We start from the raw sequence: 23,676 nt of genomic DNA, 5'->3' as shown, positions 1-23,676 counted from the left end.
TTCTCTTTGTTGAAGAGGTTTTGACAAATTGCCACCCCGTCTCGGTAGTCATGTGTTCAAGAATTATCAATTTGATTTGTGCTATTGAAAGTTTCTGTTCTTTGAAGTGTTGTGCTACCTGTGATTTTAGAGATGCTTGTTGAATGTTAGATTTATGTTCTCCCCACCGTATCTTGGCTTTCCTTCCAGTGAGACCAACGCAATATAACCCACACAGGCATTTTAGCCATAAATCGCATTTATGCATCACAAGATGTTGTGTCTCTCAATGGGATTCAATGTCCTCTGTGTGCATGGTTAACAGTTTCCCTTAATTATTGTTGTGACAACAACTGCACGGGATTGTCCCATTGTATGTCTTTGTGGATGTTCTTTTGTGACTGAACTTTATCACATAATCTCAAACCGATCTGCTTTTGTTATAGGCAAATAGTGGTGGAGTAGGAAAAAGTTTTGCCAATGTTGGATCAAGGGATATATCAATTTTTCTTAAGGATTCTCTTTATCTGATTACTTTGTTGTGAGTAGGTGGTGAGATATACTAGATCACTATTAGTATTTTCGGTAATTGGTTTCAGAGATTCTGATCTTGAAATGCTTTTCACCTTGTCGGCATGTGCCTTGATCATATCCTCTTGCTAGGAATTGTTTCGTGAGCTCAACTGCTCTAGTTTCTAATTCACTTTCCTCTGATATAATCCTCCTGTATCTCAGCAGTTGGCTAAGGGGGATGATCTCGATAGTCTTCTTGGGGTGAAAGCTTGATGCTAGAAGCAAGCTGTTTGTATCTGTAGATTTGGTGAAGACAGTTGTCTCAAGTCTATTTTGCTTCAAGTAGACTAACGCGTCTAAGAATTCTAAGGATGTTCTACTCCATTTATAAGTAAATTTGATTCTTGGAGCAAGTGTGTTCATGAACTGAAAGAAATTCTGCTAATTCATCTTCAGTTCCTTTCCATATTCCGAAGAGGTCATCGATGTATCTCACAAGGCATTTGAGTTTGTTCTTCCATCGTGGATTGTTGATCACATGGGTTTCTTCTAGATGGGCCATATATGTGTTTGCATAACTCAGTGCCATTGCAGCACCCATCGAGGTCCCCGCAATTTGTACAAAATGACGATCTTCAAACATGAAGAAATTGTTGTTTTTAATACAATAGTAAGTAATTTCAAAACACACTCGGTTACCTTTTAGCTCTGCTTCGGTATTCAGTAGCATCCATTCCATTGCGCCCAATCCGGCATGATGGGTTATATTCGTATACAGACTTGTCACATCCTTTGTGAATAATATGTCTGTTTTTTCATCATAGTTATCCACAAATAACACAAATAGCTAGCTGGATTCTAATTATATCTAGAAATCATTGCGAAACAAAGCCTGCACCCCGACAGTACAACTAAGATTTAATCACTGTACTTGCATATAAAGAGTTAGATGACATTGGATTATAGATAAATGGCGGCACATATAGCCTCATTGGAGTCACTAACTCGATAATTATAGGTATAGCGGCAAGGTTGCTTAGCAACGTGCCGATGCAGAGCAGACATGCGTCTCAGAGCGGAGCTGCGTGAGAGAGAAGCACATCACGAATGCTGCAAGTAATAGTGGCTCTGAGATACAAACAGTACTCTCCAATTTCATATCAGAAGAGTTACGAAGTACCTCACCGTTAATAATTAGAATTGTAACTTTAAAAAAGACAGATTGAGAGATCCAACGCACTAGACAAGTTACCAGATGCAGTGCTCGCGGGAACGCTACAATTCGTTGAGACGAGGAATAACAGTGGCCTCTTCTAACATGAATGCTGGTGTACTCACCCCACCAGAGGTAAGATTTAATGCCTCTATGACTAGCGATTAAAATAGAGATAAGGTAGACATCTTAAATATAGTAGCCACACCACTAGCTCGACACATTACTGACGCAAGCCTTTAACTTATCAATGAGAGGTATACAGCCTGTAAAATGAGCATACTACCAGACGAATGTCTCCTACAGGAACCAGCACAATAATACGGAAATACAATCTACGACATCTATGATATTGATATGAACGCAATCCACATTAAGAGGTATGCTACAGAAAGAATCAAGATAACTATCATTGTTAGAACAGTCTACCATTTAAGAATTACCGATAATTATTAAGACAGTCTAAATAAATATCTTTTCAGGAAACTCAACCGTACTTCCAGCGATTCCTACAACTCACTTGGGACATCTGAGAAATTCCAGTCTACTCATACTCGAATAACAAAGCAAAAGCTAGGTGAGTGTACATATATTAATGAACACAGCTATACAAAGAGTTCATTTGAATGCAGGTGGTCTCCTAGTGGGACACAGCGCTATGTCAGCAACCAGTTCCACTGGAGATCACACTTTAAGCGTTAATCAACACTGCAGTAATTAAGTGCTTTTATTCACAGAGTTCGTAAATTATTTCAGCTAGATTATTGAAGGGCAACGTCACTAGACAGCCCCAGTTACAGGTTAGTGCAGAAACACCCATCAGTCCTTTCCAAAGATACAAATGAACCCAACTTGAGTTCATCTCATTAAAACAGTTTTTTTCTATTGCATTTACAGAATCAAACCTCTCCAGATATCTATACCTGAAGGACTAAAGAGCATAAAACGCATAGTAGCGGATAAGTGGACATTTAGTCCTCGCAAACATATAACTCCCATCAAGGTATCAGGATGTTTGTTGCTTGAAATATAATCACTATTGAGAACTTAAATGTATCGATAATGAGAATTCATTAATTTTGAATGTTACAATGAGATTCATTTATCAATTGTTCACATAGCAATGCTACGAATTGATGTTTTTTGAAAAATGTCTGAATTACAAATTTTGGGATTTTTTTTAACATGGGCATTATATGTATACATTTTTTTATGAATAACTAATTCATGTAGTGAATATTTAACAATTTAAAACAACTTGTCAGTTGCAGTGTGTGCTCTTGTTTGTACTTTGTTTTCCTCTAGGTGCCTATTTCTTTCTCCCCAGATGCTTTGGACAGACTCGCTGGTTCTTTCCAGTGTCAGACTGTGCTTGTGCCTCTGCAGTGTGGCTCAATCAGCCGCTTTCCACTTTTGAGTGTGCAGATGTTCTTTCAGCGACCTGCGCAGTCACACGCCGGCTTTCCTGTTCGGCTCGGACTGGGGAACGCGGCCTCCTTGAGAGGCCCAACATCCAGGAGCTCCTGCACGACTCCCAGCGTCTACTTGGCCCCTCTTGCTCGTATGTGGCATCTCTCCTCCTGTCCCGGTGGCTGGCTCCGTTCTACCAAGCCTGTCGCCGGTCTGCGTGCTTCGCGTTTGTGTGCCTTAGCATCAGGGTCACTGTCTTCTCCTGCACTGTTCAATCAAATAGTGTGGTTGCCATCTTTAAATGTCCCGTGCACTGAAGATTTAGAAAAACAACTAGCCTGCATGTTGTACTTCGAGCTCCTGCCACTTTGCACAATTACCCTCCTCTTCTCAGTACCTGAGTGTTTATGGGAGTCCATCAATGTTATGGGACTTCTAACTCTTGCATGTTTTTTCTCAGGGATTTCAAATAAAGGAACATCAGAAACAAAAGGTGTTATGTGCGAGTTGTGGGTGTTTCGGTTAAAATGGCGGCCTGACCAGTATGGCAATAGGCCATTAAGAACTCTGGTATTAGGGGGTCTTCTTCATGGAAAAGAGGGGTATATTGCATCTTCACCAATGAAGTCAACACATGTGATCATCCCTCATATAACCGCCCCCAGGGTCAGGATCAGGTAGCGGCTGCTGTTCCCTGGCCACATGGGAGAAGGTCAACGCTGGGGAATCCGTAATGACTCCATTGGATTCATCACAATACTTCAGTGACCAACAAGCAAAGGGCCAAAAAAGAGGTGAATAAACTACAGAATTTGATGCTTTCTTCTCTTAGCTGCCGTTAATACTGTACTGAGAATACCTAACTTAGCGATACGGAACAATGAAAGCTTGTGAAACTATTAAAGAGCCAATCCATGAGAAGAGTTGACACACTTACCTTATTCTAAATTACAAACGCAATCGGGGCCACTGGGGGTGGGATTTGGGAGGGGGTTTAGGCGTGGTTGATATGGTCTCTGAAAAAAGGTCCCCATATCGACAAAGACGTGCCTTGAGGGGAAAGTGCACCACATGCCACAGAGGTCCCAGAGTGACCAGGGCCGAAACAGTGCCTGGGGGATCATAATCCAGAAATGGCATGCACACACAGTGTAATCCAAACCAGGAGCTAGTCTGTGAAGGGCAGGCCGCAGATGCTCTCATGCATGCACACCATCTTCCTTATCCAAACGTGTTGATAAGATAAACAAAAGTTACAATGGAAATCATTATCAATATCCAAATGTATTTATATGTACAATAAGGTTTTACATTTATTTACAATTTTTTTAAAGTAGCTTTATAATAGTGCAGCACTCAGGAGGTTGTAGAGCTGCAACATCTTTGGGTATGTAATTTTCTAAAGCGCTGCTCCCAGACAGGTACAGTACTGCCCTGTAATCCAAGTTATGGTTTGCTTGTAGTCACTGAATCTGATCGATCTTGATTTAATCAACATGAAAAAATAAATCTCGTAATCCTCACATGTAGACAAGTCTTTTAGAATGTATTTCCTGCCAGGAGCACCAGACCGAATGTGAGAAAATGTACTCCGTGCATGAAGTGTGCGGTTTCAGTAAATCTTCCATGAAGTTTAACACATCTTATTGCAAAGGAAACACGAACTACCGAGCTGCTGGACATATTCTCTATAATTATATATATATATATATAGATCATCCTTTGTGTAAATGTTTCCGTAAACACCCCCAGGAAAAAACCTGTACAAATAACATTTGGTACTTTTATATAAAACCAGTAAACACATATTGAAATGTTCTTTAAGGCCAGCAGACCAGAAGGAAGTCTACAAAATGCAGAAAAAAGAAACTCAAAAGTTTTGCTCTGAAGGGAGGAAATTGTCTACTTGCCGTGCAGGCAAGGATTTTGGAAGCATTGTTTTTTTTAACTGCAAACAGAATTAGTGCACAACAAAATCACTAAAATGGGGAAATGCTGCATTTTCAATATAATTTCAGAGGTCATCTACTAAGATGCTATTTACCAGCAAACCAGGGGCAACGGCGCATGATGAACTGTCTTTCCTCGGCCACATTTGCCGAGACTATTATGGTGTAATATAAGAATTCTGCCCCGCCCCCCTTCACCCCCTACAGTCTTTATCTGCATGCAAGGGGCTGAATTTAAAACACATATTTTGGAGGAAATTACTTCTACTTTCTAAACATGCTCTTTCTTTAAATACCCACGGGGTCCCAGTCCGAGGTATTAGTCTGTGTGTATTGCTAAGGTTAGAGGGGTTTGCTGCTTTCATTACAGTACAAAATGAGAGTAAGGTGGGGTGTTTTAATCGCGTGCATTTCTTTCTAGCTGAAAGAAAACATAGCCCAAAAAAGATAAGATCGTTTTTTTGTTTTCGTGCATGTGGAGTCATTGAGTGTTCCACTTTATGGCAAAACAGCAAAGCTAGAGATGTCCATCACTATCAAGCGGCAAAGGATTGTTTTAGACCATTTCTTTTTAATTACATTAGGTGCATAAAACGCTTGCTGCATTTATTTAAGTATTATGTGTTCATGATGAGGTCACTTTTGCCTTAAGCTCTCTGATCAAGTAGGAATGTAGCGAGCAGACCCTAACACATCTGTTGCCCCGCAGGAGAGTAGGTGCATGAAAACAGTGACGGGGGGTGAGGGGGGCATCTACAGCTGTAGGGTGCCTATTCAATGCTCACGATTAATGGAAAATAAAACATCTGGCAGTATAAAATAACTCAACAAAGCTAGGAGGAATAACCTTTCTAAGATGTAATATGTCAAAGTTGAAGGTCTCGGTTTTCGTTTCAATAGAAGATACAAGTGTATCCATGGGAGGGGGGCACGTATGAGTATGACTGAGATATGGACCATAAGTCTTCTTTTTGCGGTTGCTAAGGCGTGCTGACATTTCATCCTTTGGAGCCAGCATCGAGGTGCGGGAGTGTTTGGTGGTCAGACAGCGTCGAGAGTTGTAGTATTGTCATGCCAAACGAGGCCAGCTTTATGTCTAGAACAGACCTACCCAGTTTTAGCCTAGTACGGGACATGCATGCTGTGCATTCTGCTTCCCCATACCACCCGCAGTACCATACATAGCAGCAGTTGCTTTGGAACTGGCACTAACCGCTAATGCGGACGAACAAAGATCACACCCAAGTGACCATTACTAACCACATCCTAGTTCAGTGCTTCACACTGCTTGGGCCGGCACATTTGCAATATTGCTTCAGAGGGGTTGAAATTTGCAGGATCAAGATTTCCTGTTTATTGAGAGTGCAAAAGCATCAAAGATCCTTTACTCTGCTGGCAAGTCTATAGGTGATCACGGAGGGGGTTTGAGGAATGTAGTATTCACTGGAAGCAAATCCATGTTACAAAACAAATTATAATTAATATCACTGCACTAGCAATAACAAACAGCTTGCATGTACCAGGCGCACCTTTATACTTCATGATTTAATAAAAGTTAAAAAAAAAACATTTTAAATAGCCATAAGAAAAGACAGCTGCTGAAAGGTGCTTTGCTGTATTCCACTGCTGTCCCAATTCTGCTAAAAAATTTACAAAAAAATGGAGACAGAGCCGTACATATAAAACTGTGCATATTTTCTTTGTTTTAAAATTTCGATGGAAACATTATCATGAGAACGACTGATTCCTCTGACAGGAGGCCAGAGCGTCGCAGCCATATATGAGTGAAGTTAACATGGGTGGAGACTTCCATTAATGTAGATGCCGGAGGTATTGCTAACAAATTAGGTGCCAATTCCAGGAAAGCTAATCAAAGGGGTTTGGAGCAGCCAGGGAGTGTCCTGGCAGTGGAGGTCAGTAGGGCAATATGGATCCGTCTCAGTGAAGAGAGAACTGTACAAGGTAAAGAGTCTCCATGTAGACGAGGAATGAGCTTTGTGTGTGCTGCCCCAACACAGTTAAGGATTGGGGAAGGCCATCGTCTTTCTTTAATTTATTTTTTTAAGGGTAGAGTGTGCAGGAAGCAATGAAATGGGAAATAGATTTAGGGCTCATGGTGGAACTTAATAGCTCATTAAAAAGTCCTGATGCATCCTCCAGTCACATGCCCTTGAAGATGGGGGTGCTTGAATGTCTTGTCTAGGTTCTTGCTCCAATAACAGCCATGTAAAGGGGGGAAAACAACTATGTTCCATGAGAATCCAGGTCTCCAATGTTCAATGTACATTTGTTAACAGGGAGAGATAGCAATAATGCAGCGGGCATGACTGTATTCCATTGTGGTTTTTGAAGCATGTTCCACAACACCAGACCTGTGAAACGTTTTCTTGGTGGATGCCTAGTGTGGCTTCTGGTCATTTCAACTTTACAGAACGAATAAATGTACAATCAGAAGGGCCACTTTCCAACTGCAATCGGGGCGGCAGTACCAAAATAGTGCGTGAAAAAAGCGCAGCCGGAGAGTCAGGCATTTGTTGAAACTGGTATTCCTTGAAAATGTCAACGCAATCGTTGCTCCCAGGGCTGCTGATAGTCTTCAGTGCCACCCGATTAGCAGCTGGGGCATGTGTTTCTATTAACAGTGAATGAGGACATGATCCAGTGCTATGTTTTTTGTGGGGGTAAGGGGGAGATCACTGTTCCAAGGTCACAACCTCTACTGCTTGGCCGTCCATGGTGACCCCAGTTTCTGTTATCCGTGTGGTTACAGGTGCCATGGCAACTTGGACAGGCCCATTACCCTGGGCAAGGCTGGTTACCACCGTTTGATACATACTGACTGGAATCTGGACCATGCCTGTTAAGATAACAAGAGCGAATACTTGGTTAGTGAAGTTCCATACATTTGAAGTTTTCTTATAACAAGTGAAAGATGAGGCAAAAAAGCAGTACATTAGCAGTGATCCCTCATGAAAAACATACTCTAACGCCTGCAAAAATGCTAAATATGCCCTGCAAAAATGCTAAATATGCACAGTAAAATGTCATGAAACGAATAAATAAGTTCACTCTAAACCGATATACTATTTTGCAACAGTAACGTTACAGTACTGTAATGCACTACAAGGGAGGCTGCCACACCACATCTAAAGATTAGAAGCACCACTTGTGTCCCTGGTGTGCTGCCAAACATGGTGAAAACCAAACCTAACATTTAGTATTGATACTCCCAAGTTTTCAAGAATCTTCTTGATCACCAACCAGTGGACATAGCATGATTTACTGCTAAGGCATATCCTGAGGATGGCTCGTTCAGCACTGCCAAGCAGGCATGGCTTTTCTCCCCTGCAAACCCTATGCACAGACCCAAATAGCTTTTTTGCCAGCTAATTCGCAATCCTGTCGTTAAAACCGAGATGGGAAGGGAGTGATCACAGAGCAGATCTAGACCTTTGCCTTTTAAGAGGGAATGAGCACATATTTCTACTCATATCAATTAAATACAAGTGTCGATACCCTGGGCCTTGTCAACTTGGGCTTTGTAGATTGCTTTGGATAATACTAGGTGGTCAAGAACAGGCGTTTCATGTTTGATTCGTTTTGGGAATCCCTTAGATGGTATAGACATAACCTAAGAAAAGAATTGGCAGCCTTTAAGAAACTGATGGCTTTGGCCAAGGAGTATATTATTCTCAGAATATATGAATCAGTAGCATGGGTGTTGTGTGAAGAAAGTATGTGATCTTTGAAAAAAAGTGTTGTCCTAATAGAAAAGGGATTACGAGACATTGGGAACCACCTTTGCGGGAAAAATAAAGTAGGGAGTGGGACGTCTTTGCCCCACTGTATGGGCTGAGATTGGTTTCAAAATTCCTTTTATAAACACTTCTCTCTCATCTAGGAACAGGCCAGCATGTATAATTGTTTGGTTTAAAATTTGATTGAAAGACGCTTTATTGTTTTGGCATAGAACTAGAGGTCTGTGTTCAGGCATAACTTTCCTGCTTAGTCACATGCTTAGTTTACTCGGTCCTCAGTCTGCAAATAGAAGGCTGCCTCCTTGTCCGGATACTAAGTGTTAAACTGTCTTCATCGAAAACCCAGGAAATTAAATTGATTTAACAGCAGAAGCATTGGTACAAGGCTAGACAGGAAGACCTCGAGTTTGAGATCAGCTCGTTCAGGAATGCAATGAGAGGATCCTTTTCCACAACTGCAGAGTCAGCATCATTTAAGGAGTCTCTAAGCAAGGTAATGTGGCAGAGACGATTCCTCGGACTGGGGAAAGGTAAATTTGAGAGGCACAAGTGGGCATCACGTTTACAGAGTGCAGTTTATTTAAAAAACGGACACTCAACATGTTAAAACATTGTGTAAATAGAACCCCCGCACCCTCCACAAAAGATGCAATTTCTTGCAAGGAATCGGCATGGAGCTTTGAAATGTATTTGGAAAGCGTCGTTGGTATTGTCATTTAAAACCGAGGGAAATAAGTCATGCATTATGAAATGAAGCGCCTCGTTTTTTCTTTTTGTAGTAACACACACACACACACTTGATCACCTTTTCACTAGGATGCAGCGAACATATTGTAGAAAATGACTATCAATTAGCAGTCATTTCAGATAGCGGCGAAAAGGCACATTCGTGACTCACTGAGCAACCACGAGAATTCAAGACAGATCTTAATTTTTCTAGTCAGGATTAGGCTATAAAATAACTGGAGTAATGTGACTGGGACACCGACAGCAACACCATCCAGTGTTCGGTCAAAACCGTTCTCCAGCTCCCTTCAGATAATTAGCAATATGTGATCACCAGTCGCCATAAAATTACACAAGGCTGTTCTAAACGCAAGCAATACAATGATTGATCTATATGTTATGTGGGATCTATACCTCATTTATGAATTAACTATGTTGCTATTATTGTAACCAGACAAGACCAGGTGAAAAACAGACTCCAAAATCAGTTTTGCCAACAAAGAATTATAGAGTGGCTGAACAGAGTTCGAGGCCTCAGTAGAAACATGCGTTACATAGATGCCCCACAAGTTTTCCCTAAACTGTCAATAGATTCACCACCACCACCACTGTTCTGCATGTGCAAAAAGTGATACTGATGACCCCATGTCGGAACAGGATTCAGGCTTTTGTCCGACAAACAGAATTCCAATGGCTTAAAAAGGGGAAGCAAGCATTTGGTGTGCAAAAAAAAAGAAAAAATTACTCACCCTAGTGACTTCGATACCCTTAGTCCATAGTCCTTGATCCTCCATTTTTATGGGGAGTCCGTCCTGTGGGGATGGAACCTGAACACTTTTGCACAGCATAAAAGTACATTTCCTTTAAAGATAGGTTTCACGGTAGACTCTACAGCATGGGTGTGGCTAGTCCTGCTAACTTCAATTACCGGCAACACCCGTCAGTCTTTGCATCCGCTGGACGGGCCACTTAGCCTAATTAATGTGGGACGATGGGCGGGGTGCAAGTGAGGTAAGGGGACTATCAACTAAGTACAAAAGTCACTACGGTGAATAACTTTCTTACTCTTACGTCCTGTCCCTTTTCTTCCATACTTATGGAAGATTACATAGTACTAATCCACTTGTGAGGCTGGCAAACTAGGAAAACAGGTTCTGTATAACTGCCTGCCCAAACCTGGCATCAGCTCTGAAGTGTCCATACAGTTGTATTTGCAAAAAGCAGACTGTGAAGAACAAGTTGCTGCTTTAATGATAACATCCCATATGAATGCAAAATCTGTAGCCTTGGCTCTGACTGCATCAGTGTGCAAGCCCTTGGATACTGATTTTTTGGGTACTTTGTACGCTTTCTAATACAGGAGACAATTCATCTTGCTATTGTAGCCTTTGATGCCTGAAGGACGGCCTGCTGACAGCTGAAGGACACAATCAAGCTATCTGACTTTCTGTAAGCTTTGAATCGGTCAAAATAAAATGTAAGTGCCCGCCGCAACATGAAGTGTATGCAAAACATTTTCCACATCTGTTTGCGGCAATGGAAACTACGCAGGCAAGATTATCTCTTGGTTCAAGTGAAAAGCCAACACTATCCTAGATAACAATTTAGGGTGAGTTCTTAGCACCTCTTTATCCCAGTAAAATATAGTATATGGCTCTGCCACAGAAAGAGCTTGAATCTCGCTAATTCATCTAGTGCAAGTAATGGGCACTAAAAATGCTGCTTTCCAAGAACCCAGATTTATATCTGCTGCCGACATGAGTTTGAATGGCTTATGTGAAAATGCTGCCAATAGAACATTGAGATCCAATATCAGGTGAGGCTTAGCCACCGGTGGGTAAATATGGCGCAATCCCTCGAAGCGTCTCTTTATATCAGGGTTTGACATGGATATACAGAGTTCCAGAGAACTGGCATAAGCTCTTATAGCAGATAGGTATGTGCGACTAGAGTGTATATTAATGCCAGTTGAAGCCAGATGAGATAGCAATGAGAGGATGTTAACCAATGAAGGATGAAGAGGGTTAAATGAATGCTCCAACATCCAGAGACAGAACAGAGTCCACTTACTCTAATATTGTGACCTGGTAGAATGCTTTCTGGCAGCCTGTATGATGGTAGGACTGATCTTAAATGCCTAATCCAGCAAAGATGGACTGTTCAGGTAGCTAAATTCAGAGAGGTTGGGGAGGAATTCAAAACTCGTCCTCATGTTGCGAAAGGAGATACTGCATCACCAGCAAAATCCATGGCCCGTGAGCGCAGAGCAGAAACAGGTCCGAGTACCAAATCTTTGATGGGCAGGTGGAAGCTATCAAAATTAGAGTGCAGTTAGCCACACCTTTGAATTTCTAAAGTACCTGGATTTTCCACGCCTTGAGATGAGACAAAAGGAGAGCCAAGATGAATTCTGTCATCAGGCCTAGGAGGTGCTGAAACCACCACACCAATATGACACTGCGACCGAGAAAGTGAGCAATGGAATTCTTTATACCCCGAATTTCCTGCTCTGTGAGGGAAAAAAAAACTGCCCGCACTGGAGTGCCATCTGAATTCTATGAGGGTGATGGCGTGTGTCGGATGCAGGCAAGACTTGTGATTGACTGACAGTCCGGGCCTGAAACGCAAATCTAGCAATCGCTGAAGTGCTCCCGACGCCTGCTGGTATGATTCCACGCAGACTAGCCAGTCATCCAAATAGGGGTATAAATAAAGCTATGGGGCTCATACATTTTTTAAACTTTGGGAGTTGCGCTGAGAACGAAAGGAAGAACTCAGTATTGATAATGGTACCAGAGAGAGAGAACCTTAGAAACTTCTTGTGCGCAGAATAGATTGGAACATGGTGATAAGCTCGCTTCAGAACCAATGCACACAGTCAGTCGCTATGGTTTAGTGCATTGTGAATATGTACGGGCGTGACCATCTCTAGTGGGAGGGAAAGATTTAGGAAGGACATATCCAAAACCGTTCGCAGACCCGTCTCGTTTTTCCTTGGGAACGGTCAGCAGGCGAGAGTAAAAGCAGTGAACCCCCTTGAAGGTTGGAAATCTCTTGAAAAGAGTGGGAGAACCTAGCTGAAAGAGAGGAGGGGAAGAAGAATTAAGTGGGTGATGGGTAACCGGTACCGCTGGAGACTACCGATTGTGTCCATGAATCCTGTGAGATGGTACGCCAAAAGGCTTGAGGAAATCTGAGATTCTGCCTCATACTGGGGAGGAATGTATCCAGACAGATATTTAATTGTTTCTTGGCTTCTGAGGATGCAGTGGTGGAGGGAGAAAGGAATCCCATATTTGCAGTTCTCTGCTGCTTTCTTCACTGAGAATGGACAAGTTACATACCTGTAACTCTTGTTCTCCAGTACGAGTCTTGCAAGGATTCACATGCTCGTGAATATTCCCAGTAGTCATGCTGAGAATTCTTGGTAAAATTAAAGCAGTTTAGTGTTAAGCTAAAACTGCGTGTCACTTCTATAGCCCATCAGTGTCTTCTTGGGCCATACTGCCCCAGCCAATGACACTTGTCCTTCTAAGCTCCACCCCTGGTGGGCATTTTCAGATTTGGTCATGCACGTTAAGTGGCAGTATGAACTAAGAAGAGCCAGAGAGGGGAAGGAGGGAGGGTTTGCATGTGAATCCATTCAAGAGCCTTGCTGGAGAACAAGAGTTACAGTTAAGTAACTTGTCAGTAAGTAACTTGTCCCTTCTCCAGCATGGGGTCTTGCATGGGTTCACATGCTCATGAATACGATTACACAGCAGTACCTATACACAACCACAGGAGGTGACAAGGCTCACAGAAGCAATACACATATACCTGGAACAGATTCACCTCAAACAAACTCGTTGCGTAGCACTGCTTGGCCAACACAGGACTCCTCCCTGGAATCCATGTCGATACAGTAGAATCTTGTGAAGGTGTGGGTAGACCTCCATGTAGCAGCCCTGCAGATGTCGAGCAGGGGGATACCAGAGAGAAATACTGTTGTCGCTAAGATGGCTCTGGTACAATTAGCTCTCGGCTGGCCTGGAAGCAGTTTGCTGGCAGCCAGTGGCAATGCATGATATAGGCAGAGAGCAAACTGGAAATGGAAGGCTTAGAAGGGGCTTTCCCTTGTCTGACGGGTACAAAATTGATGAAAAGTTGCGAAGTCTTTCGAAAGTCCTTTGTGTGTGCAACAGACTTTCAGGGCACGTGCAATGTCCAGCAAATCCAATGATTTTTCAGCAGGCAAAGAAGGATTCGTGAAGAAAACTGACAGAACCAAAGGCTTGTTCAGATGAAAGTCAGATGGTACCTTCAGCATAAAGGTAGGATGAGTTTGCAGAACCACCTTAGCTGCATGGAACGTCAAATATGGAGGTTTACAGGAGAGTCTGCAGTTCTCTGTCTCGCATGGTGGAATTGCCCACCACCAGAAAGGCAGTCTTCCATGACAGAAGCTTCAAAGAGGCCGGATGCATAGGTTCAAACGGAGGCCCCATCAGTTTCAGCAGGACCACATTTAGTACCCACGCATGGGCAGGAGCCTTCACTGGAGGGAATATTCTGAAGAGGCTCTGGAGGAACTCCTTATCCAGCCTGTGCGACCACAGCAAGAGCTTGCCTGGAGCATGGGTGTACCAGGATATGGCGGCCAGGTGTACTTTGACAGATGCGTGGGTAAGGCCTGCCTTGGCCAATGATAGCAGGCACAGGAGAAGCTATGGACCTGCCACGTGCAGTAGAGAAATCTTCTGTGGCTGGCACCACACCGTAAAACACTGGCTAGAATCTTCTTTTTTCACATTGTTTTTATTAAGCATCTTTACACATACAATGGACATCAGGAACAAACAAAGTTAGGAGGAACCCAATTCAACAATGCTAAACTTTAATACCTCAATGCCCACCACCTCCCTCCCCTCCCCCCAAACACAGTGCTATCAGGACCAAACACAAAGTGGGTACAAAAAAAAACCGTACAATTAACAAATCACTCATGGGTCAAGCCAATGCTGTACAATTGACGTAATGACATCAGCTATAGTAGCCCAGGCAATTACTAAGTTCCTGCTGAGGGAGGAAGAGCCTGTGTGGCTCCCACAGCATATGGGAGTTGGAGTCTCATACATTCCTCGCTCAAAAGAACAGAGGACCAGTCTGACAGAAAGGAAGCCATTTTGCTGTTCATTACTGCTGACAGTTTTTCACATGTAAAAATGGTCCACAACTTCGCTTTGGAGGGAGTAGCCGCTTCCTTCCACTTTTGGGTGAGGGCCAGTCTTCTGACTTTCAACATCGCATCAACCACCTTTGGAAAAGAGCCCTCATCAGACTCTGGTGTTGGTGTGCCCAAAAGGATTTCCAGGGGGTGCAAGGACTGGGCGATACCCATAATTTCTTTAATCCAACTCAGTAACTCTGACCAGTAAACCTGGACCGCTGAACACTCCCACCACATACAATACCAGGTTCCCCGTTGCATGCATTCCCATGGGCAAAAGGGGGACGTGCCCCTGAACATCTTAGAGAGTCTGACAGGGCGGTAGGGGGGGTAATGCCAGGAGTGCAACATCTTGAAATTATGCTCCATTGCTGAGGTGTACAAAGACCCTGAGAAGAGATCCAAAAATTACCCCCCAGGTTGCCTCCTCAAGAACCATCCCAAACCTCTACTCCCAAATGAGTCTAAAGGACTGCCTACCCTCTAGATTTGCTGTGACTAGAACTTTGAGAAAATCATCTCCAAGCTTTACAAAGGGTTTAAGGGGGCGGGCCAAGTCCTCACACCACCTTGGGTTGGTAAAGATCCCTTTAAGGTGTAGGTATTCAAATACAGTGGGTGGATGGTCTCCCATAGCTATGGAAAGTTGGTCATATTCAATGAATGAGCTTCGGCAGAACAGTTGGGCAGCTCTCTCGAAGCCCATATCCGACCACGACTGGGTATCACGGAAGGCTCTGGTCCCTAGGCTGAAAGGAGAACGCCACACGGAAGTCAAGGGGGATGGCCACGAGGACAGAATTATATTGTCCTCATCACTTTGCCAGGAGGCCCATAGTACTGTCAGGGTTGGGTGAGTCCTGAGTCGGGAGGGGCGGGACCTAGCAGGCGACCACAGAAGGTCACAGACTTTCCTAGGATGGGTCTGAGTGTCCTCCATGTAAGTGCAATACGTGCCCATATCGTCCCTCAGGAGCTAGAGGACCACTCTAAGTTGGGCCGCCTTGTGATACAACTTAAAGCCAGGGAGTCCAAAACCACCAAAAGATTTTGGTAAGGTTAAAACTGAGTGTTTAATTCTTGGCTTTTCCCCCTTCCAAATAAAGTGTTGAACCCTAGTGTTTAATGTCGCAAAAAGGATTCTGGAATAAGAATGTGAAGAGTTGAGAAAAGGTAGAGAAGTCGGGGCAAGACATTCATTTTAATCGTGACCATGCAGCCGAACCACGAGAGCATGAGGAGCCCACCGTTGAAGATCACCACTTATCTTAGCAAGAATAGGAAGGGCGGGGAGAAGTTCAGCTCAAACATAACCTCTAAATCTCTTGGGATGACAACTCCCAGGTATTGGGTGCTCTTGTTCTCCACTCTGATCCCGTCCAATTGAGTTTTCCACCCAGTTTAGCAGTCTCCCTTTGCCATGGTCATTATGCTCGATTTGGCTAGGTTAATCTTGAGGCCAGAAAAGATCCCAAAGGTATGAATCAACTCAACCAGAGCTTTGGGGGAGCCCCAGCGATTGGTTAAATAAACTAAAATGTCATCAGCAAAGTGTGACAATTTGAACTCAAGATCCCTGCAGCTCACTCGAGATTCCAGAGTCTGATCGAATGGCGATAGGGTTCCATCTCCAATGCGTATAGAAGGGGAGAGAGGCCAACCCTGTCAAGTGCCTCTAGAAAGATGTAGGGGGGCCGATACTATGCCATTTAGTGAGGCCTCACTGACAGGCCTTTATACAGTGTTGCAACCCACTTACAGAACCCATCTCCTAGGCCCATTTTTTGAAGGACCTTACCCATTATAGAGCCATTCGACCTGATCAAAGGCCTTTTCCGAGTTCAAAGCAAGGAGGTAGGCCTCTGAATCCTGGGTTAAAACCTCATGCATAAGGTAGAGGGTTTTCCTAACATTATCAGCACCTTGCCTGGACATAAACGGGTGGAGCGAAAGGATTTATAAAAATGCACCGTAAAGCCGTCGTCTCCCAGAGTGGTGCCAAATTTCGGGGAACCAATTGTGTCAATTACCTCCTGGGTTGTGATGGGGGATTCTAGAAAGTCGGCCTTGTCGGGGGGAGAGGCGTGGGATGGGCAGAGAGTCTAGGAAGCAGTCAACATCTGTACCATCTCCCAGGTACTCTGTTGAGTACAGACCTTCATAATACTGGTGGAACGGTTCCCCTATCGAGAGATCACTTGGGCAAGTCTCTCCCTCAGAAGAGCAGAGTATCGATCCGCCTGCTATTTCCAAGTTCCCTCAACCTCCAAGCAAGAATTTTATCTGCCTTCTCCCCCTTCTCCATTTACCTCTGTTTTAGAAAGGCCAGCTTCCTTTCTGTCTGACCTACAAGAAGGGCTGCTAGCTTTGCCTTAAGCTGCTGAAGCTCCGCCCACTTGCCCGGGAGCATTTGGGATTTTAACTTACCCCCTAGTTGGATAGCCTGCATCTTCTCCCGCAACTTTATCTCCTCATTTTCTCTTTTTCTTCTTCCTTGGAGCCATACCCATAAGGACCCCCCTTATAGTAGCCTTGAACGCATCACAGACCCCCATTACGCCCACTTCCCCATCATCATTAAGTGCAAAATACTCCTTTATGACAGCTAAGAGGGCCTGGGCGAGATCTTTGTCCTGCAGAAGGAGGTTGTTACATGACCAGCAGGAGCTATGGAAGGGCCGAGGGGGGACTCCCCATGCGGATCCTGACCAAGTCGTGGTCGGACCATGGGACGGACTCAACAGTGAAGTCAGTTATGTGGTCGCAGAGTGAGGCGTCCACCAGGATGTAGTCTATCCTAGAGAAAGTTACGTGAGGTTTAGAGAAAAATGTAAAGAGTGGGGTGTGACCCTGTTTTATCGTGTGTGACAGACCAAGGTCATCCATTGACCCTCTGGAAAGTGGCAGCCATCCTCCGCTGTGCCCGCGAATCCGTGTGTGTGTTTGCTGAGCTATCGCATTCCGGGTGAAGGACCATATTAAAGTCGCCACCAACCAACAAAGTACCTTCCGTGAAAGACAGAATTGTCATTTTCATGTATTCCCAGAAGCGATCCTGGGCCTCATTTGGAGCCTAGAGAGAAATTGTATTAACCATACTACACCTCACCTCGCCCTTAACCATAATATAAGGGCCATCGGGGTCAGTACGCAGGGCTTTCAATGAAAGTGAGCTCTGGAGGACACCAGCAGTGCGACCCCATGCTTCTTCGATACGTAGGAAGCGTGAAATGTGTGCTGTATGGATTTGACTCCAAGGGTCGGCTCTTTCCCCTTTACCCAATGCGTATCCTAAAGAAAGAGGAAATGCAACTGCAATCTATTAAGCTCCCTAATTGCCATCGATCTCTTGGTAGGCGAGTTTAGCCCTCGAGCATTTAATGAGCACAACGTCAGTGTGTGATTTGTGTCACCCATTGGGAAGAAGAGAATTTCCCACAGCCCCGCCTGGGGGGTGCGTAGTATCCATCTCCCGAGCTTGCTTCCAGGAAACCTGAGAAAGTATAATGGAACCTGTACCCTTAAAACACCAACTGCGGCCTGACAGCCAAAAATTACCCCAACACCAAACAACCCAGAAACAAAATCCAGCTCAGCCCCAGAGGCCAGGCCACCAGTGCCACCCCCATCCGGGTCTATAAACCTCCACAGAACTATTGAGAGCACCCTCCTCCCCCACCACCAAGATCAGCTGGCCTTGTCATTTGCCCCCTCCCCCTCCCGGGAGAAACCAGAGGCAAAGAAACAAACAGAATTCCGTTGCCCCTACTTGCATGACTCAAATGAGGTGGAAATCGACAGACTCAGCGCAGCACTTCTGTTATACAAACCAGCGCTTCCATAACCCCACCAAAGCAAGTAGTTCAAGCGGAGAGAAGACCATAGTCAGTCATTAGAGGCTCTAGGCGAGGCCAGGGCAATCCTTCTAAATTTTCTGTGGCCCCGAACTCGGCACCTCTCTGGAAGATCATTGGATTTTTGGGGCCCGGTCAGCAGACTCTCTCGATCAGCCTGGGGCGGGTCCGCACTGGGGTCACCCAGGAGCTCCTGGGAGACTATATCGTCCTCTGTGACCAGCGCATATTTGTAGCCCTCCAATTCAAATGACAGCGAAAAGGGATATCCCCACCGATATCTTACACCCTTGGATTGGAGCATTTTCGTCAGGGGAACACACAACCGGCACCTTGCCGATGTGAGGGCTGACAAGTCCTGATAGATCGAGATTTGTGAATTCTTCCAGCTGATCGGGCCCTTCCTCCGAGCGAGTTCCAGGATTTATTTCTTCTCAGTGAAATAGTGAAATCTCACCAGAAAAGATCTGGGTCCCCCGCCGGAGGCGCTGGCCCTGTGTGCCCTGTCGATAGTCTGTGCGCAGTCTGCAAAGCACCAGGGCCAAGCATTTGGTGAACACCCTCTGGGACGATTTCAGACCAAAGGGCAGGGCCTTGAACTGGTAATGACACCCCTGATCGACAAAATGTAGGCATTTCCGGTGTTTTCAATGAATGGGGATGTGGAAGTAGGCATCCTCCCAGTCGAGGGTCGCCAGGAAATCTCCTTCCTTAAGTTGGTCAAGCAAGTGCTGCACATGACCATTGGGAACGTATGGCATTTCAGGAACTTGATGAGGCGTTGCAAGTCTAGAATGGGTCTCCACTCGCCTGACTTCTTCCTTCTATCGCCCCTTTGCTTAGCATGGTCTGAACCTCCTTTACCAGCTGTGCCACGTGCAGCTCTTTTCACGCAACAGGAGGAATGTAAGGGCATTTGTTCGGGAATTCCAGAGAGTGCCCCTGCTGAAGGACGTCAAGCACCGATTTGTCTGTGGAGATCTTTCGCTACTGATCGACAAACGGTCATAACCAGCCTCCCACTGGTGTGCAGAAGAGGGGGGCGCTGGTCCTGAGCCGGTTCCGGCCTGCTCCGGCGTCTGCATCCTGGCTGGTGGACGACGACGCTGGCTTCCACTTCCATAGGTCTGGGAGCATCCCCTATAAGCCTCCTGGGTGGTTAAACAGGAGGGCTGACGAAAGGGGGAGGTAAAACCTTTGGACGACCTTGAGATTCTCCCCTTAGTGCAACAAAATGAATGCCTCCTCTGCAGGTGCCCAACTAATGCGCTGTCTCAGTGTCGGTCCTTATGGCCTGGAGAATCTCGTTGACTGCCTTTCCAAAGGGGTTGTCGCCGCTGAAACACATATGGACTACCTTCTTCTGCACGTCCATGCAGAAGTTGGTGGCTTTACGCCAACCCTGGCTACAGAGAGCCTCACCATTGCCCATCTGGCAAAAGCCGGAATCCACGATGTCAAGTGTGATGGTGATGGCGTGCCCAGAGGCCACCCCACGTTCCTGGAACAGAGAGCCAGGGCCTTTGCTTTCTTATCATCCGGGAGGAAGTCCAGAATGGGCCCCAATTTATACCACAACTCCCTGTCGTACCATGAGAGAATGGCGAGGACGGTGGCAGACTTTATCCTGGATGCTGCTGTAGTGATGTGCTTCCCTGCTGCAACCAAATTTACCCTCCTGGTTCGGACGGACCATAGATAAGGACTGGTTGGAGGAACACTTCCTAGCGGCGGCCGAGACCACATAGTCTGGCGAGTGCTGAGATCTGAGGCAGTTAGGGGCCGAGTCCAGAACCTGCTGCTTCTTTTCAAGGCGGTCCCTTTTCGTAAGAGTGGTATTAGGGGCCTTCATAACCAACAGGCCATCATCCCAAATGTCATCCAAAAGGGGAACTGAAACAATGGTTTTCCTGGAGGAATCCCGTTGTCTCCTCCAGCACTAAGTTAAACATTTTTGGAATGGAAGGACCTGTACGCTCGTGAAGCCGTGAAGGGTGCATAGACGTCTGGAGGTTCCCCATCAGCAGGAACATAATCATCAGTCATCCATGCCATGAGTACCTGTTGTGTCAGTATCAGTCTGTGCAATTTCCTCCACCACAGGGGGCAGTGGAGCCGGAAATGGACAAGCACTAGCAGGGGCCGGATAAGGCGCACTGGATGAGCCCGAGAAGGCCTCAGAGGACTCTTTGCTGGCCGGGAATGGGAGCAGTGGGTAGTCTCTGCTGGATATCAGCCACCAGTGTGTGCAAGGTGGGCAAGATGTCAAAAGACATGTCCCTTGGCGCAGGAGCGGAGCCCAGAAGAGAAGGGCTAAAACGCAAAGAAGGCTGAAGAAATTGAGGCGCTTGTCGAGGCATTGGCATTATGGGGTCAGGCTCCTCTTGACCACCCTCCTGGTCAGAATAAACCTTTGGGCAGGTCCTCCTCTGAACTTGTGTAGTGTGCTGGCGACTCCTGAGGGATGCCAGAGGGGCCAAGGTGAAAAGTGGTGTGGCCTTGGTGGAGGCATGTCCCTCACCAAATCTGAGCTCTTCAGCAAAGAGTCGATGATTGCAGCCAGCGGAACCAGAAATGGTGCCGTTGTAGACGGGACCACCGCTGGAACCCCAGACGGAGGGTCTAGTTGGTAAGGATACCCTGGGCCTTGTATCCGTCGTTGTGGCTATGGTGACAGTCGTCGTCGAGCCCCTCGGAGCTGTGGAAGAAACAATAGTCTTCGCAGACGAGGCCAACAACGATGAGACGGTCGATGATGGGGCAACTGTACTGCAGGCTTGTGTCGATGACTGCGAAACCTATGACGGGTCGTTGAACAACTTGCCCTTTGATGAGGCCTTGTGTTTTGGCCGATGGTGTCAACGGTTTTCTGGTGACGGAACCAGCCCACCTGCCGCAAGGGTAACCATCGACACGAGCCGATGATGGCGACCGTCCTCTCAGATCCAGGTCCCGCAGCCACAGCGACAGTCGAAGAAGGCGTTCGCGCATGTGACGATTTTGCCTTCTTTTAGATCTTTGCCAGGGAAACATCCTCAAAGGACCTCAACCTCTTTTTGTCAGAGGGAGCAAGCTCTTTGGACCTTCCGGCCCTGGAAGAGGAATAACTATGTCCAGAGGCTGCGTCAGAGGCCTTCCCTTCCTTGATCCATGCTACTAACCGCCAATGGCGGTCCTTACATGTCTTGGAGGAGAAGGCCTGGCAACTCGAACATCCATTCGTATTGTGATCAGGGTGTAGGCAAAAGATGCACCTTAGGTGCCGATCTTCAATGAAGATGTTCTTCAGGCTGAAGTTCTCACAGGGCCTGAATAGACTTTTCTTTGTGGAGTCCACCATGGCGTTGAAGCAAAGGCCCAAGCCTATGTTTGTGGTGCTACGGGTTGGAGATCTGACAAGGGATTAAGGATCTCTTTCTGCAACAGGTCCCCAGCACCGGTAGTCACATGACTGAAGAAGATTAAGAATCGAGACATAGTCTCTCAAAAATAGGCATACAACAGCAAAAAGTTGTGTTTTGCTCCTCGAAGTCCAACAGGGCCTCCCACCACGAGAAACGTGCAATAAATATCTGAAGATGGCCACCAGGGGTGGAGCTTAGGAGGACCAGTGTCATTGGCTGTGGCATTATGGCCCAAGAGGACACTGACGAGATATAGAAGCGAAAATCAGTTTTAGCTTAAAGCTAAACTGCTTTCATTTTCTCAGTATTCCCAGTCTGACGGGGAATATTCATGAAGATGTGAATCCATGCAAGACCCCACGCTGGAGAAAGGGGTGATCGATTGGGCTGTCTGCCCTTTCTTTCGTGGTAGCCACGTAACCTACCAAAGCTTTTGGCTTTGAAATCAGACCGGTCCTGCCTGGATGCTTGAAAAGGCTTCCGAGGTCCCTTAGTGAGCACTGTAAGTGATTTTGCTTTTAGGGTGGAAGCTTTTTCTTGTTCAGCTCGTCATCAAAGGATGAATGGAATAGGCCATTATAATGTTTCTTTTATAATGCGCTTAATAAAACGAGTGGTTTATAAGCGCGGAATCTGGATTGGAACCTGCGCTGCACTGTGTTGTCTTGCTTCCAAGACAGACGAGTTGCCCCTGAGCCAGGCTTCTTCACCATTAACCTCCAAGTGGATATCCAAGATGTTGTCCTCTAAAGTACGTAGCTCTCGTCCAGGCTGTTCACCTCAAGAGCTCAAGTCTGCAGTAAAGTACTGGAGCAGAGAGCTGAACAGAACGAATGAGAAAAGTGGGAGTGGCCTGGGGAATCATTTCCTTTATTCATTTCTTAAAATAAGGTTTCATAGGGTCTGCATGCATGATTATTTGGAACTTTTCAAAGAATCTATCCTCAGAAGAGGCAGAAGGCAGTTGCTGTCCAAGTGGCTGTTGAGGCTGGGGTTGGATACCAAGTCAGTTGTCGGACTAGGGACAGAGCACCAAACCTGAGTGAAGATAATGGCCCGGGTACTTAATCGACCAAGTTGTCACTGCGGACAATTTTGGATTAGATACATAGATATTTTTATAATTTGGGAAGGATCAGAGAACTCATTTTTTGAATGTATCAATAGGTTGAACCACAATAAATTTGAGATAGAGTTTACTGGAGAGTATAATTCTAAACAAATCAACTTTTTGGATTTAACGGTCAATGTTCAGAATGACTGCCTAGAAACTTGGACATTTCGTAAACCAACAGAAGTGAACTCAATACTGCATGCACAAAGTTGTCACCAGCACTCAACAATTTTTAATATTCCTCTTGGGGTGTACATTTGGGCTAGGAGAAATTGTAAAGATGATCAGAAGTTTAAAAAGGAATGTCAACTTTTGAGGAAACGATTCATAATGAGAGGTTATCCGAAGAAATGTTTACAAAAGGCGTTTGAAAAAACCAAGAACCTACAACAGAATGATACTTTAATCCCCAAGATTAAACAGATGAAAGTAATGTTCATAACTCAGTTTAATGAAGATCATCAGTTAATTAGGAAAATTCTACAAAGACATTGGCACCTACTTCATCTAGATGAACATTTGTGTAATTTCATTGATGACAGACCGT

The 23,676-nt window shown here is 45.3% G+C and overlaps 1 protein-coding gene across 7 annotated transcripts in view; it reads right to left on the bottom strand.

The window, feature by feature from the left end:
- Positions 1-6,388: 6,388 nt before the first annotated feature.
- Positions 6,389-23,676, bottom strand: part of NRF1 (nuclear respiratory factor 1) — a 705,079-nt gene continuing 687,791 nt past the window's right edge. For 3 of the 7 annotated variants that reach the window (XM_069629591.1, XM_069629590.1, XM_069629595.1), the window contains one exon: positions 6,743-7,921. In XM_069629591.1, coding sequence (XP_069485692.1) covers positions 7,758-7,921 — 164 coding nt within the window. In that variant the 3' untranslated portion in view covers positions 6,743-7,757. Of the gene's footprint in view, positions 7,922-23,676 lie in introns of all 7 variants that reach the window. The other 4 variants (XM_069629594.1, XM_069629593.1, XM_069629592.1 and 1 more) reach the window with 2 other exon arrangements.

This window comes from Ambystoma mexicanum, chromosome 12 (genome assembly GCF_040938575.1).
Source record: "Ambystoma mexicanum isolate Mex_15411 chromosome 12, UKY_AmexF1_1, whole genome shotgun sequence".
In the NCBI taxonomy this organism is placed as follows: Eukaryota; Metazoa; Chordata; class Amphibia; order Caudata; family Ambystomatidae; genus Ambystoma; species Ambystoma mexicanum.
This window is presented reverse-complemented; position numbering and strand designations above follow the sequence as displayed.